Genomic DNA, 16,499 nt, shown 5'->3' on the forward strand with positions numbered 1-16,499 from the left:
CAAATTCATGCTCAATAGATCTATATTGAAAGAATTAACAAATGAATAAATGAGCTCTTCCAGAGGGGAGATCAGAACTAAAATGCTAATAATTGGCTAATATTTTATTTTATTTTATTTTATTTTATTGTCCTTTTTGTCTTTTTTTCGTGACCGGCAATGGATCGCAACCCTCAGTGTCGCGCCCGTACCGGACCGGGACCGGCAACGGGATCGCAACCCTCGGTGTTGCTCCCGCACCTCGCTCAGCCAGTGAGCCGCCAGTCTGTATGTGGGATCCAAACCGTCGGCGGGAGCACCGCCGCGCTTCCCAAGCGGTGCACTGTAGCAGTGCGTAATTGGCCAATATTTTAAACCTTTAACAACAAAATTCCTTTCCTCCTCACTTTCCAGACATTCTTCAAATACCCCATCACCCAAATCCTTGCTGCACCATCTGTATTTCGAATGATTCTGCAGCAGAATGTCTCCAGGTATGGTAGAAGTGGCTGGTAACAACAGTCTTTGGGTAAGATTTTAAGGAATCTGATGCATTATGCTCTGCTATTTTTCCTCTGTTTCTTTGAAGGTTGTGTGTGTGTGTGCGTGCGTGTAAGTGTCGTGGTGATAATTACAATCCTTTCTAATTAATTAAACTAAATCATGACCCAGTAACTTGAAAGAGCCTTACATCATTGTGGTTTCATTAAATCATGGTAAATTAAATCATGACCCAGTGACTCAATGAGCCTTACATCATTGCGTTTTATTCTTTTTTAAAATTTTTTATTGTGAAACAAGCATACAGAAAAGCACATAAGACAAATTTACCGAGTAATGAATTGACAAGAAGAAAATGCTTCTGTAACTACTCATCCAAGTCACAAAAATAGAACATTGCCAGCACCTCAGGAACCTCCATATGCCTCCCCATCTCCCATAAAGGAAATCACTTTCTTGACATGTATGGATTTCACTTCCTTACTTTCCTTTATAGTTTGTTTCCAAAGAAAATATCCACAAGGAAATAATTCCATTTTATATGTTTTTGAGCATTATATGTGTAATCATGCATTATTCTATAATACCTGGCTTCTTTTTTCAATATTATCTTTCTAAGACATGTCCATATTGTTGCATATTACTGTAGTTTATTTTCATCACTGTATAATATCCCATTTTATGAAAATACCACACTTTTTATCAGTCCTGCCATGGACATTCGGGTAGTTTTCACTTTGGTACTGTTGGTGATTAATGCTGCCTTGAACTCTGGTATACATACCCTGGTGCTTACAAGCACACATTTCTATAAAGTGCTTCTAGTAGAGGAATTACTAGGTCAAAGTGGCAATACATGCAGCCACAATATTTTTCAAAGTATTAAACCAATTGATGCTCCCACTAGCATAGTAGGAGAATTTGCATTGTTCCGCATCCTTGTCAACATTTGTTATTGTCAGAGTTATTCATTTTTGTTAATCTGATGGATGTGCAGTGCTATCTTACTACAGTTTATTTTTGCATTTCTCTGTGTTTGAGGGTTAATTTTTAGCTAAACTGAAATCTGTTCTTTGGACCTCTTTGGCCACTTATGTATCTTTTAGAGACTCTGAAATTGAAATGGCTACTTAAAAAATCAGAGCTAACACAGTTTAGACATAGAGTTTAAAATATTGAGGAGTTTAATGACTACCCTCACAAACCAAACTCTGAATTAAAACTTGATTTTATTCATGAAGCCTCTGTCTCACTGGATTCTGTTTCCATCTGTATTTCCAATCTCATATTACATGTTTTTGCAACATTCTGAGGATGATGGCCTTTGTCCAAACCCAGTAGAAATTTTATCAGGGCATAATTAATGATGCCACCTGAGACTTTGTCCACTTTATGCACTTTGGGTAAAGCTCCAGAAGGATGAGGAAGACACCCTCAGTGGAACTAGCCCCCCTGCTCATCACTCTTGACTCTGTATGTACAGGAGAGGCTGATGAGGGTGGGAAGGTGTTCCAGCTGTTGCTACCTCCCTCATCCCCAAGAGCTGGCCAGGCTCAGTCCCATGCCAGGTGGATCAAACCTCAATCACTTCCCTCATTTTATTTAGGGAATTTAATCATTATTTTATGATTGTTTTGTACTATTTAGGAAGACCTCATGGGGAAAATGATGGAAAGAGTTTTCACCTCATGACGTACCTAGCCACCCAGTGCAATGTTCATATCAGACACTTCTCTCTTCAGAGAGATCTGAAATTCCTTCTCTCAGGGCTGCTTCCTGTGCCCCCCTCCTGTCTTTTCCCACACTCAGCCTAACCTTCCCTAACATCCTGAGCAATTTATTTCCAACCTCTAACTTTCATTTCCTACTCAGAAATGCAAAAACCTTATAGTTAGCATGACCCAGCATCTGTAAAGGTGGTATAGTTCTATTGTCACCCTAGTGTGTCACACTCAGCCTAACCTTCCCTAACATCCTGAGCAATTTATTTCCAACCTCTAACTTTCATTTCCTACTCAGAAATGCAAAAACCCTATAGTTAGCATGACCCAGCATCTGTAAAGGTGGTATAGTTCTATTGTCACCCTAGTGTGTCCCTTGGGGTTGTGTCCCTCACCCCTTTATGGTTTCTAAAAATATCCCTCTTAACCACATAGAATGCTTCCTTAAGGTGAGTTCTGATAAACACACTCCTATCCCTCTTGATATATCAACATCCAAATTTAATTAAAATTCCCTGACTTAACCCAATAGCCTCACAAACACACCCACCCCCTGCCAGAAAAGTTAACAGGGACTGACAGGAAGTGAGTGTCATCCACTTGGCCTTGACCATCCATAAAATGTCCAGAAGACAAATAAGAAAGTGAGGAAGCAGAGGATGAATTATCTGGATGACAAACCTGTGAACTCTGAATGCACTGAGCTGGAGTGGAGTGTCCATGGCCTGACACATTGCCTTCTCCTAAGTCTCAGGTTCCCCACCCTGGAGCACTGCTGCACTGGTGGGGAGGCCCTGCTGCCCGAGGATTTGGAGCAGTGGAAAAAACAGACGGGCCTTGTACTCCATGAGATCTATGGACAGTCAGAAACGGTAAGTAGACAGGTTCCTTCAGGGCCAGTCAGATGTGCTCTGCCACTGAGTTCAACAGATAAATAGAATCATGCCACACGTGTGTGCCAAGGCCCCACTGTGTGTACAGAATTGCTTGAATTTCCAGGGTTCTAGGCTAATCTTCCCCAAACTGATCTGTGCAAAAGATAACTTAAAGCTTTTCAATTCTTTGAGAGACCATTCTGCTCAAAACTGTCGAACAAAAACTCAAAAAGAAGTCTAAGGAAATTTTGCTTACCTTCTATATGATCATTAGCTCAGAGGAGTTCAGGATGGGTGGTGGGATAAGAGGCTCTCTCTAGTAACATGGAGACCATCGCCAGCAAGTGTCCCATCCCACCTATGGTGGTAACACACAGAGGCAGGTGGGAGCTGGCTCCAGAAATTCATTTCTGGATGTTTAAGAGGACAATACACAGGTTTGATTATGGGACAGAGACTTTCTGCATACACTAAACACGTACACTCACACAAACATACNCAGAGAGATCTGAAATTCCTTCTCTCAGGGCTGCTTCCTGTGCCCCCCTCCTGTCTTTTCCCTAACCTTCCCTAACATCCTGAGCAATTTATTTCCAACCTCTAACTTTCATTTCCTACTCAGAAATGCAAAAACCTTATAGTTAGCATGACCCAGCATCTGTAAAGGTGGTATAGTTCTATTGTCACCCTAGTGTGTCCCTTGGGGTTGTGTCCCTCACCCCTTTATGGTTTCTAAAAATATCCCTCTTAACCACATAGAATGCTTCCTTAAGGTGAGTTCTGATAAACACACTCCTATCCCTCTTGATATATCAACATCCAAATTTAATTAAAATTCCCTGACTTAACCCAATAGCCTCACAAACACACCCACCCCCTGCCAGAAAAGTTAACAGGGACTGACAGGAAGTGAGTGTCATCCACTTGGCCTTGACCATCCATAAAATGTCCAGAAGACAAATAAGAAAGTGAGGAAGCAGAGGATGAATTATCTGGATGACAAACCTGTGAACTCTGAATGCACTGAGCTGGAGTGGAGTGTCCATGGCCTGACACATTGCCTTCTCCTAAGTCTCAGGTTCCCCACCCTGGAGCACTGCTGCACTGGTGGGGAGGCCCTGCTGCCCGAGGATTTGGAGCAGTGGAAAAAACAGACGGGCCTTGTACTCCATGAGATCTATGGACAGTCAGAAACGGTAAGTAGACAGGTTCCTTCAGGGCCAGTCAGATGTGCTCTGCCACTGAGTTCAACAGATAAATAGAATCATGCCACACGTGTGTGCCAAGGCCCCACTGTGTGTACAGAATTGCTTGAATTTCCAGGGTTCTAGGCTAATCTTCCCCAAACTGATCTGTGCAAAAGATAACTTAAAGCTTTTCAATTCTTTGAGAGACCATTCTGCTCAAAACTGTCGAACAAAAACTCAAAAAGAAGTCTAAGGAAATTTTGCTTACCTTCTATATGATCATTAGCTCAGAGGAGTTCAGGATGGGTGGTGGGATAAGAGGCTCTCTCTAGTAACATGGAGACCATCGCCAGCAAGTGTCCCATCCCACCTATGGTGGTAACACACAGAGGCAGGTGGGAGCTGGCTCCAGAAATTCATTTCTGGATGTTTAAGAGGACAATACACAGGTTTGATTATGGGACAGAGACTTTCTGCATACACTAAACACGTACACTCACACAAACATACGCAGAGTGTGATCTCAGAGAGTCACTTAGTGCCAGGTGGGCAGGACATTTAGAGTATTACGCAAGTCTTGAGCATCAGGGACTTCATTGATGATAGTGGAGGTGGATGTCTCTCTTCCAACACATTGTCGATTCTTTTCTGATGCTGGGCAGTACCACTTTCCCCCACCTCCCCAGTAACCATCTCCTGAGCTAACAGAGGGGTGACTGCCATCTCAGGCCCTATAACAAAATGACTGTTTTAGTTCCAATCCATACACTTGTCTGGCAGGCAGGCAGGCAGGCAGGAAGGAAGGAAGGAAGGAAGGAAAGAAGGAAGGAAGGAAGGAAGGAAGGAAGGAAGGAAAAATTCAGTTAGTTGATTCATTTCCAAGCTTGGGTAATGTTAAGATTCTGAGCCTGTGCTTGAATGGCTTCCAGTTTAGATTGAGCAAAGAGGAGAGCTGGAAGAACAACATGCTATACCATGGCTCTAGTTCCTTTGCATCAACTATTTGCAACAGTACACAGTGCTTCATTTCTCAAAGCACTTTCACACCTATTCACTCATCTGTGCAACATTTTTCACATACCTACAATGTGAGTAGTGATATGGAAGACTGGAAAGAGCTTCCTTTCCCATGAGCTCAGACCCAGGTTCAAGTCTCAGTTCTGCCATTACAAGACCATAGGCCTATCACTAAAGCTCCCCCAGTCTCAGCTTTTCCATCTCTACAATGGAATTTACAATGCCAACCTTGCCAGATTGGGATAAGGTAAATGAAAGGACATATCTAAAGATCTGTCCAGTGTTTTGCCCATAGCACATGCTCACATTGCAGTTACTGTGGTCAGTATTGTTTTTTTGTGTGTGTGTGTCCGGCAGCGGATCGCAACCCTCAGTGTCACACCCATACCGGACCGGGACCGGCAACGGGATCGCAACCCTCAGTGTTGCACCCGCACCTCGCTCAGCCAGTGAGCGGGAACCAGTCTGTATGTGGGATCCGAACCCTCGGCGGGAGCACCGCCACGCTCTCAAGCGGCACACTGTAGCAGTGCGCCACCGGGCCGGCCCCTAGTATTGTTTTTAGCTAGGTAGTGTGCCAGACACTGGAAGAACAGACTTGAATGGAACAATTTCTACTCTCAAGATGCTCGCTATCTAGCGAGGGAAATAGACTAGCAAAAATAATTATAATGCCTTATAGGCTATGATAGAAGTAGAAGGAAATACTGTAGAAGGAGAATCTTTCAACTGACTTTTCTTGGGGTCTGACTGATAGCTAAAGTTGTCGTTCATTGGTGCGTTCCTCATGCCGTGCAGTTTTCCTGACACTTGCAATCATTCTGAGAGGTAAGTGTCACATTATCCCCCTTTGATGGAGGAGGAGATCAAGGGAGATTAATTGACACACAGTTAGTGTGTGGTGGAGTCAAGATTCAAACCTGGTCTGTCTGACTGTAAAGTACTCAGCTATGGAAAAAATGAGAGAACCATATTTGAGAGAACCATAAAGGAGGTGTAAAGTTCATCAGGAAGAAATATGGGGATGGCTCAGGTGTAGCAGAGAGAACAGCTGAACCATCTAAACCATCCCAGCACAGCCTGAGACAGAGTTGAGGCAGATTCCTATCACTGTTCAAGGACCCCAAGTATTTGCTAAGTAGACTCGTGGCCTTCCCCTAGTGAACTGGCATATGCCTGGCATACAGTGGATACTGCATACCCTACATTGTATGCCCACGCCCCAGGAGTTACTCCTTTTCCTCATTCTCTGTCACCGCACTGGACTCTGTAGACCCCACATCTAGCTCTTGCCCAGCCCATGTTGAGTGCAGCAAAGTCAGTGGATACTGCATACCCTACATTGTATGCCCACGCCCCAGGAGTTACTCCTTTTCCTCATTCTCTGTCACCCCACTGGACTCTGTAGACCCCACATCTAGCTCTTGCCCAGCCCATGTTGAGTGCAGCAAAGTCTGCTGAGTAGAGTTGGGTCAACACCTTGAGCCTGGGATCCAGGCCTTCCAGCTTCCCCACAAGGGCTCTTTGTGCAGCATCAAATGACATCCATGAGCAGGGGAGGCTGTGTGTGACTCTTGCTGCTGTCAGCTGAGCCTGAACTCCATGGCCAACCCCAATCCTCCTTCTTTTGTGAACAGGGAATATGCTGCGGTGTCCTCCGGGGAATGAAGGTCAAGCCAGGTTCCATGGGGAAGGCCGTCGCACCTTTTGACATGCAGGTCTGGTCTTAAGGGCTTTGGCAGGGAGAAGTTAGGGGTTGAATCATTGTGTGACACCAGATGGCAGAACCAGCCACCATTCCCTGACTTAGTGGTCCTTGCTCTTTCTTCCTATCTTTTCTTGGGTTTCCTATGGAGACTTCAGTTGAGAACTGTATTATCATGGGCACTAGGGTAGCCGAAGGCATCACACACAATGACTGGGAAAGAACACCTGGAGGTAGCACTGGCAGCTCTACCAGCTGGTGCTTTTCATTTTCCTTGATCAGCGTGTTCTAGTTTGAAGACACATCGGTGATGTCTACACACATAAAACAAACAGACCCTTGATTTGGGTTTTACAACTGCTGATTTCAAAGACTTTTGACAGTTCTATTCTACTTTCTGACCCATTCCTCCATCACTAACCCCATTCATCTTCACTGATGTCCTGTGAATGAGGCAGGCAATGCTTGGGTGGAGCAGAAGGTCTGAGGAGTCCTGCGGGTGGGATTCACAGGCCTCTTGCTCCAGATCATCGACGACAAGGGCAACATCCTGCCGCCCAACACAGAAGGAAACCTTGGCATCAGGATCAAGCCCACCAAGCCCATAGGAGTCTTCATGTGCTATGAGGTAATGACACCCCATCTGCCCCCATCCCGGCCCAAGAATCCCTGCAGGGAGATCTGCATTTTAAGTCTTCCTCAGATAGTCCATTATGTGCTCTAACTTAATGAAGCCTATTTTAATTAAACTCAAAGCTCACAGGGTGTTCCCACATCCCTCCTGTCCTAAACTATCTGGGACTTATGCGCTGACTGATGGGGTAGAAAGAAGATGGGCTTCTGAACCACCAGAACCACCACCAGGTTCCAATGATCTCCTGTAGTTAAGAATATAGGCTTTGACTGAGTTCAAACAATAGCATCCCACCAACAAACAGGTGGAAACAAATCCTCGCTGAGCCCACATGGAGTGCTATTATTTCTACTTTACAGAGGGAAAAACTGCAAATTATGTATCTTTTGTATGCCAAGTAAGTGGCAGGTCCAGGATCCAAATCCATATCTTTTGGGTCCCAAACCCTAAATGAGAAATTCAGGAATTACATAAAACTGGGACAGGCTATAAGGAAAACTACTGAAACTCTTGATCAAACAAATCCTAGGCCTCCCAGATTAGTAGTGGCCACAAAGAGGACATTCTTAGCTTCCAAGACTGGCCATGGAAAAGTGACCAGACCCTGAAATCGATCTCAGACTCCATCTCCTTTCTCCAAAGACACTTTCACTGGAAGCTCTCCTGGTGTCACCGCTGTCTTCGCACTGTGGCCTCCAGGGGGCGCTGCTGCTCCTATGATGCTACTGCCCAAAAGGAAATAATAGCAGACCTTAGCCTGAATTCACAGCAGCACACCTTTAAGGTTGGATTAAAAAAAAAATCAACCGTGGAGTAACATAATATATATTATACTCATATATGTGTGTTCAAAGCTTCCTGCACATTGGAATCTTTTAAAAAGATTTAAGAAAATATTGATTCTTGGGTCCAAGCCCATAGATTCTGGTTAAACTGAAATGAAGTCATCCAAAGTACTGGCATTTTTTTTGTTGTGCATGACACATTTTATTTTTCCACGAAGTCCTCACATATACCTACACCTATGTCTCCAATTTCACATGCTTTCATTACAATGAGATGTCGACACTCCTCCACTGAGGATTTTTTGATTTTTTTCTTTTTTGTTGAGGTAAAACAACATAAAATTTACTCTGCTCACCATTTTTGAGTGTACAATTCAAGGCATTAAGCAATTTCATGATGTTGTGTTACCATCACTATTATCCATCTCCAGAAAAATTTTCACCACCCTACACATAAATTTTGCACAGTTAAGCAATAACATCCCACTCCCTCTACCCCCAGCACCTGATAACCTCTAATCTACTTTTTGTCTCCATGAATTTGCCTGTTTTAGGTATCTCATATAAGTGGAATCATACATTTGCCCTTTTATGACTGGCTTATCTCACTTAGAATAATGTTTTTAAGATTCACCCACATTGCAGCATGTAACAAAATGTCATTCCTTTTTAAGTCTGAGTAATATTCTATTGCACGTATATATAAAATTTTGTGTATCTAGTCATCTCTTGGTGGACATTTGGGTTGTTTCCACCTTTTGGCTATTGCGAATAATGCTGCCTATGAACATTGGTTTTCAAGTATCTGTTCTAGTCATGGCTTCCACTTCTTTGGGGTATATACTTGGAAATGAAATTGCTAGATTATATGGGAATTCTATGTTTAATTTTTCAAGGAACTGCCAAATTGTTTTACACAGTGGCTGAACTACTTTACATGTGTACTACCAGGTTTTTGATCTATTTTTAGTCTATTTTTGTATGTGGTGTAAGGTAACTTTATTCTTTACAAGTGGACATCCAAGTTTCCCGGAACCATTTGTTGAAAAGGCTGTCCTTTCCCCGTGGAATGGTCTTGGCACCTTCATCTAAAATCAATTGACAATACATGTGAGGATTTCTTTCAAGGTTCTTTATTCTATTCCAAAGGCCTACATGTTTATCTTTTATGCCAGTACCAAACTGTTTTGATTACCATAGCTTTGTAGTAAGTTTTGAAATCAGGAAGTGTGAGTCCTCCAAGTTTCTTCTCCTTTTTATAGATTGATTTGGCTATTTGGGGTCCTTTGAGATTCTACATGTATTTTAGGATGGGTTTGTCTATTTCTACAAAAAAGCCATTGGGATTTTTATAGGAATTGCATTGAATCTGTAGTTTTGGTCAGCACTGTCATCTTCAATATTAAGTGTCTAATCAATGAATATAAGATGTCTTTCCATTTATTTATATCCTCTTTAGTTTCATGAATGTTTTATAGTTTTTGGTGCACAAGTTTTTTTACTTCTTGATTAAACTTATTACTGGTATTGTATTCTTTTTGATGCTATTGTAAATGAAATTTTGTTTAATTTCCTTTTTGGATTATTAATTCTTAGTGTATTGAAATGCAAGTTATTTTTTATGTATTGATTCTGTTTACTGCAACTTTGCTGAATTTGTTTATTAGTTCTAACAATCTTTTGAGTGTGCAGAATTCTTAGGGTTTTCTGTATATAAGATCACATTGTCTGCAAGCAGAGATAATTTTATGTCTTCATTTCCAATTTGGATGCCTCATTTCTTTTTCTTGCCTAATTGGTCTAGCTAAAAATTCCAATATTATGTTATATAGAAGTGGTGAAAGTGGACATTGTTGTTTTGTTTCTCATCTTAAGAGAAAATCTTTCAGTCTTTCACCACTGACGATATTAGCTGTGGTTTTTTTACATATAGCCTTATCATACTGAGGAAGCTTCCTAGTCTATTTAATGTTTTTATCATGAAAGGTTGTTGAGTTTTGTCAAATGCTTTTTCTGCACCAATTGAGACAGTCATGGGCCTTTTTCCCCTTCATTTTATTGATGTTGTTCAATATGTTTCCTTTTCACACGTTGAAACAGGAATAAATTCCACTTGGCCATGGTGTATAAACCTTTTAATACGTTTCTGAATTTGATTTGCTTGTATTATATTGAGATTTTTGCATAAGTATTTATAAGACATATTGGTCTGCAGTTCTCTTCTTTCTTCTTTGCCTGGTTTTGGTGTCAGGGTAATTCTGGCTTTTTAGATTGAGTTAGAAAGTTTTCTATCCTCTTCAGTTTTTTGAGAGTTGAGAAGGATTGGTGTTAATTCTTTAAGTATTTGGTAAAATTCATCAGTGAAGCTATCCAGCTCAGGCCTTTTCTTTGTTGGGAGGTTTTGAATACTAATTCAATCTCTTTACTATTTATTGCTATCCTCTTCAGTTTTTTGAGAGTTGAGAAGGATTGGTGTTAATTCTTTAAGTATTTGGTAAAATTCATCAGTGAAGCTATCCGGCTCAGGCCTTTTCTTTGTTGGGAGGTTTTGAATACTAATTCAATCTCTTTACTATTTATTGATTTTTTCAGATTTCTGTTTCTTTGTGATTCATTTTTGGTAGATTGTGTGTTTCTAGTAATTTTTCCATTTCATCTAGGTTATCTAATCTTTTGACATATAATTGTTTATAGTATTCTCTTACAATCTTTTTTATGTATGTAAAATTGCTAGTAATGTCCTCACATTTCTAATTTTAGTAATTTGAATCCTCTCTTTTTTTCTTAATCAGTCCAGCTAATGATTTGTCAATTTTGTTGATATTGTCAAAGAAACAACTTCTGGTTTTGTTTTCTCTATTTTCTATTTTATTTATATGAGCTCTAATCTCTATTTCCTTCTTCTGCTAGATTTGGGTTTAGTTTGCTCTCCATATTCTAGGTCCTTAAGGTGTAAAGTTATTGGCTTGAGAACTTTTTTTTTTTTTTGTCTTTTTCCGTGTCTGGCAACGGATCGCAACCCTCAGTGTTGCCCCCGTACCGGACCGGGACCGGCAACGGGATTGCAACCCTCGGTGTTGCTCCCGAGCCTCGCTCAGCCAGTGAGCGGGAACCAGTCTGTATGTGGGATCCGAACCCTCTGCGCCACCACACTCCCAAGCGGTGCACTATAGCAGTGCGCCACCGGGCCGGCCCGGCTTGAGAACTTTTTAATGTATATGCTAAAGACTGAATATTTGTGTCTCTCCAAAAATCGTATGTTAAAATCCTAACCCCCAATGTAATAGTATTTGGAGGTGGGAGACTTTGGGAGTTGATTATGTCATAAGAGTCCTCTTGAATGGGATTAGTGCCCCCATAATAGAAACTCCATATAGTTCCCTCCTTCCTTCCCCATGTGAGGACACAACAAGACAAAAACCATCTACGAACCAGGAAGTGAGCCCTAACGAGGCACCAAATTTGCTGGTGCCTTTGTCATGGACTTCCCAGCCTCCAGAAGTGTGAGAAATAAATTTCTGTTGTTTATAGCCACCCAGTTTATGGTATTTTGTGATAGCAGCCTGAAGACTCGGGAAGACTAGGGAAGAATGTGTGTACATTTCCCTCTTAGCACTGCATTTGCTGGGACCTATAAGTTTGGGCATATTGTGTTTCTTATTTCATTTATCTCAAGGTAATTTCTAATTTCCCTTGTGATTTCTTCTTTTACCTCTTGGTTGATTAAGAACATGCTGTTTAGGGGCCGGCCCGGTGGCGCACTGCTACAGTGCGCCGCTTGGGAAGTGCGGCGGCGCTCCCGCCAAGGGTTCGGATCCCACATACAGACCGGTTCCCGCTCACTGGCTGAGCGAGGGGCGGGCGCAGCGCCGAGGGTTGCGATCCCGTTGCCGGTCCCGGTCCGGTGCGGGCGCGACACTGAGGGTTGCGGTCCGTTGCCGGACACAAAAAAAGACAAAAAAAAAAAAGAACATGCTGTTTAATTTTCCACATATTTGTAAATTTTCCACTTTTCCTTCTGTTATTGATTTCTAATTTCATTTTATGTGATTGAATAAGATACTTGTATGATTTTTAAATCTTTTAAAATTTATTAATAGTTCTTTTGTGGTCTAATATATGTTTCATCCTGAAGAATGTTCCATGTGCACTTGAGAAAAATGTTTATTCTGCTGTTGTTGAGTAGAGCGTTCTGTACATGTCTGCTAGGTGCATTTGGTTAATGTTCAAGTCTTCTATTTCCTTATTGATTTTCTGCCTGATTTTTTTTATCCATTATTAGAAGTGGTATATTGGAGTCCTTAACTATTACTGTAAAACTGTATATTTCCCCCTTCAATTAATGCTATGCTTGCTTCATATATCTTGTGGCTCTGATGTTTGTTGAATATATGTGTGTTTGTGTGTAACAAATATATATATTTGTTATATCTTCTTAGTGAATTGACCCTTTTATTAATATATAACATTCTTCTTTGTCTCTTGCAAAAGTTTTTGACTTAAAGCCTATTTTGTCTGGAATTAGTATCACAATCCCAGATCTCTTTTGATTACTATTTATAGGGAATATATTTTTCATCTTTTCACTTTCAATGTATTTGTGTCTTTAAATCTGAAATGAGTCTCTTATAGACAACAAATAGTTGAATCATGTTTTATTATCCATTTACCCAATCTCTGCCTTTGAATTGGAGAGTTTAATCTATCTACATTTAAAGCAAGTAGTGATAAGTACTGACTACTGCCATTTTTCTATTTGTCTTCTGTGTGTCTTAAAGCTTTTTTGTCCCTCATTTCTCTCATTATTGTCTTCTTTTGTGTTTAGTTTATTTTTGGTAGTAGCACATTCTGTTTCCCATCTAATTTCCTTTTGTTTATATTCTGTAGATTTTTTTTTCATGATTACCATGGTAATTACTTATAACATCCTAAAGTTATAACAACCTAATTTGAATTGATACCTACTTAACTTCAATTGCATACAAAAACTCCACTTCTGTTCAGTTCCATTCCCCCTCTATGTTGTCAATGTTACAATTAAATTGTCATACATTGTGTGCCCGATAACAGATTTATAATTATTTTATGCATTTTACTTTTAAATCCTATAGAAAATAAAAAGTGGAGATATCAACCAAAATTACAATAATACTAGCTTTAAATTTTTCCATCCATTTACCTTTTCAGGAATTTTTATATCTTCATATGGCTTTGAGTTAATATCTAGTGTCCTTTCATTTTAACCTGAAGGAGTGTCTTTACCATTTTGTAGGGTGGATCTAGTGGTAACGAACTCCATCAACTTTTGTTTATCTGGAAATGTCTCAATTTCTCCTTCATTTTTGAAGAACAGTTTGTAGGATATAGAATTCTTGGTTGAAAGATGTCTTTTCTTCTTTTTTTCTTTCAGCACTGTAAATATATCATCCCACGGCCTTTGGCCTCCAAGATTTCTGATGAGAATTGGCTGATAATCTTTTTGAGGATTCATGTTATGTGATGAGTCACTTCTCTCTTGCTATTTTCAAGATTCTCTTTTTCCCTTTGGCTTCCAACAGTTTGATTATGAGTCTCAGTGTGGGTCTCAGGTTTATCCTACTTGGAGTTTGTTGATCTTCTTGCATTTGAATACTCATGTCTTTCCTCAGATATGAAAAGTTTCTTTCATTATTTCTTTTGAATAAAGTCTCTGCTTCTTTCTCTTTCTTCCCTCCTTCTGCAGCTTATATAATGCATACCTGATCTGCTTGATGGTGTCCCACAAGTCCCTAAGGGTCTGTTCACTTTTCTTTATTCTTTTTTGCTCCCCAGACTACGTTATTTTAATTGCTTTATCTTCAATTCCCTGATTCTTTCTTCTGTCTGCTCAAATATGATATTGAACACTCTATTAAATTTTTAATTTCAGTTAATATACTTTTTATCTCCAGAATTTCTGTTTGGTTCTTTTTTACAATGTCTCTCTCTGTTGATATTCTCAGTTTGTCCATCTATCATTTTAGCTCTTTGAGCATATTTAACACATTTGTTTTAAATTATTTGTCTAGGAAGTCCAATGTCTGGGTTCCTCAGGGACGGTTTCTGTCAATTAACTTTGTTGCTTTGAGTGAACCATGTTTTCCTAGGGTTTTTTGTATGCCTGTAATTTCGCTGTTGCTGTTGTTGAAAATTGAGTCTATTAGTATTATAATGTGATAACTCTGAAAATCAGATTCATCCCTTTCCCAAGAGGTTTCTTTTTTTCCCCTTTGGATTTTTGGCGCTGTTGCTGTTGTTGAAAATTGAGTCTATTAGTATTATATCGTGATATCTCTGAAAATCAGATTCATCCCTTTCCCAAGAGGTTTCTTTTTTTCCCCTTTGGATTTTTGGAGGCTATAGTAGTCCAATTGTCTTGAGACTTTTCCAAACTCTTTTTGCAAAGACTATTCCTTATTGGGTGTGATCACTGAAGTCTCTGATCTGTCAACTCATGTTCAGCTAATGTTTTGGAAGAAATTTCCTCGAATGCCAAGAGCTGAAATGAACAAATAAACAAACAAAAACCCCACAAAAAGAGAGAAACTCCTCTCCTAGTCTTTGCAGATTGACTCTGGGCTGGACACTCCTTCACCACTTAAGCTTGCTCTAAACCCAGAGACCAGCCAAGGTGAAAGCTTGAGGTCTTCTCAGGACTTTTCTGAGCATGCATCTTGCCTAGGCATGTGCACGATTTTCTAAATTTCCATATATACACAGCTATTTTAAATATCCCAATTTTTCGAAGAGTCTCACCCCAGCCTCTCCTCCAGGCCTCACTGGTCTATTGTATATCTCCACCAATAATCTCTTGTCCCCAGGACCTCAGTTTTATAGTCTGTCTTGTAGCTTTTATGAATAATGCCTGCTGCTTTCACACCTCCATTCTGAGTTATGTGACACAAGTACCTTGCATCAGTCCTTCAGGAATCCCCCAGACAGGATACAACAGTTACACACAGTAATTTGCAAATAAGATCTGCTCTGCTCCCTCCAGTTGGGGAAGGTGAGGAGACTGAGAACTGAGTAGCCACCTGCTCAAGACCAAGACTGCCCTGCTGGACAAACAGTGGGGCAAGGGTCAGTAAAAATGCCACAAAACTTTCCTACCATTTTGATTATGGCTTTTTCTTGATTGAGCACTTTCTGGGTTGTTGTAAACCTTTGACTGTTTTCCAGAGAAGCTACGAAGTGAGTTCAGTTAGCTTCTGGTTGTTTGTTTCGATGTATCTGTGGGAGAACAGAGCTTGGAGTTTTGTAGTATGCCATTTTCCTGACATCAATTCCCAATAGCATTTTTTTTAAAAAGCCAAGGTTGAGAACTTACCTGAGTGCCTTTGTGGACTTTGTCAACCGCCACGTAATAAATGTGGACTCTGACCATCTCTGTGTGGTAGACAAGATACTTTTCCCTACCATTCGGGAGCTTTTCTAAGATCTGTAGACTTCACCTTCAAGAAATTCAGGCCCAGACAGAGACAAGAATTCCTTCCCTGGATGTGTGTGGCCCATCTTCCAAGGTCCAGCCTCGAGCCCTACCTGAGATGGTTGACATCAGGAAAATTCATTCCCTTGAGAGAAGACTATCCACAGGAGTGTGTCAGGTCGACTGTATCAAAGCACAGAACACTGCGTTCGACAGCAGTTTAAGTGGTACATGAATGCGGGTGGGACATTATGGTGCCCCTTGGCGTAGTGGTTCCTAAATTTCTGCCATTCATGTCTACATCTACTATTTTGTGCCGCATCTGTGTACCCTCAATATTACTTAGTCTATATTTCTCTTTCAGTCGACTCATTATTTTACTTTAGATTTGTTTTTTTAAAGTTCATCTAGTATCAGAATAAAAAACAGTATCACTGCCAGAAACAGAAGGCAATTATAAACATAACTATGTTTTTAAAAAGTTCTTCCTGCTGAAAGCTCTGACCCTGAAGCTTATCTTCCTCTTGGTACTTCCAGAGCTTTTACAAACATGTCAGCAACCGAACCAGGAGTCTCCTTGACATAATCAGAATAATTGGAAATGAATCCAAAAAGGGATGGGATTCAATGATTTTAAAATGTTTTTTCAGG

General features: G+C 40.6%; 1 protein-coding gene across 1 annotated transcript in view; it reads left to right on the plus strand.

Moving 5' to 3' along the window:
• Positions 1-16,499, plus strand: part of ACSM1 (acyl-CoA synthetase medium-chain family member 1) — a 39,595-nt gene that overhangs the window by 16,740 nt on the left and 6,356 nt on the right. Inside the window, exons 6-9 of the mRNA XM_008584813.1 lie at positions 394-473; positions 2,950-3,073; positions 6,918-6,998; positions 7,512-7,613. Coding sequence (XP_008583035.1) covers positions 394-473; positions 2,950-3,073; positions 6,918-6,998; positions 7,512-7,613 — 387 coding nt within the window. The remainder of the gene's footprint in view (positions 1-393; positions 474-2,949; positions 3,074-6,917; positions 6,999-7,511; positions 7,614-16,499) is intronic.

The sequence above is a fragment of the Galeopterus variegatus genome, unplaced genomic scaffold (genome assembly GCF_000696425.1).
Source record: "Galeopterus variegatus unplaced genomic scaffold, G_variegatus-3.0.2 Scaffold3380, whole genome shotgun sequence".
In the NCBI taxonomy this organism is placed as follows: domain Eukaryota; kingdom Metazoa; phylum Chordata; class Mammalia; order Dermoptera; family Cynocephalidae; genus Galeopterus; species Galeopterus variegatus.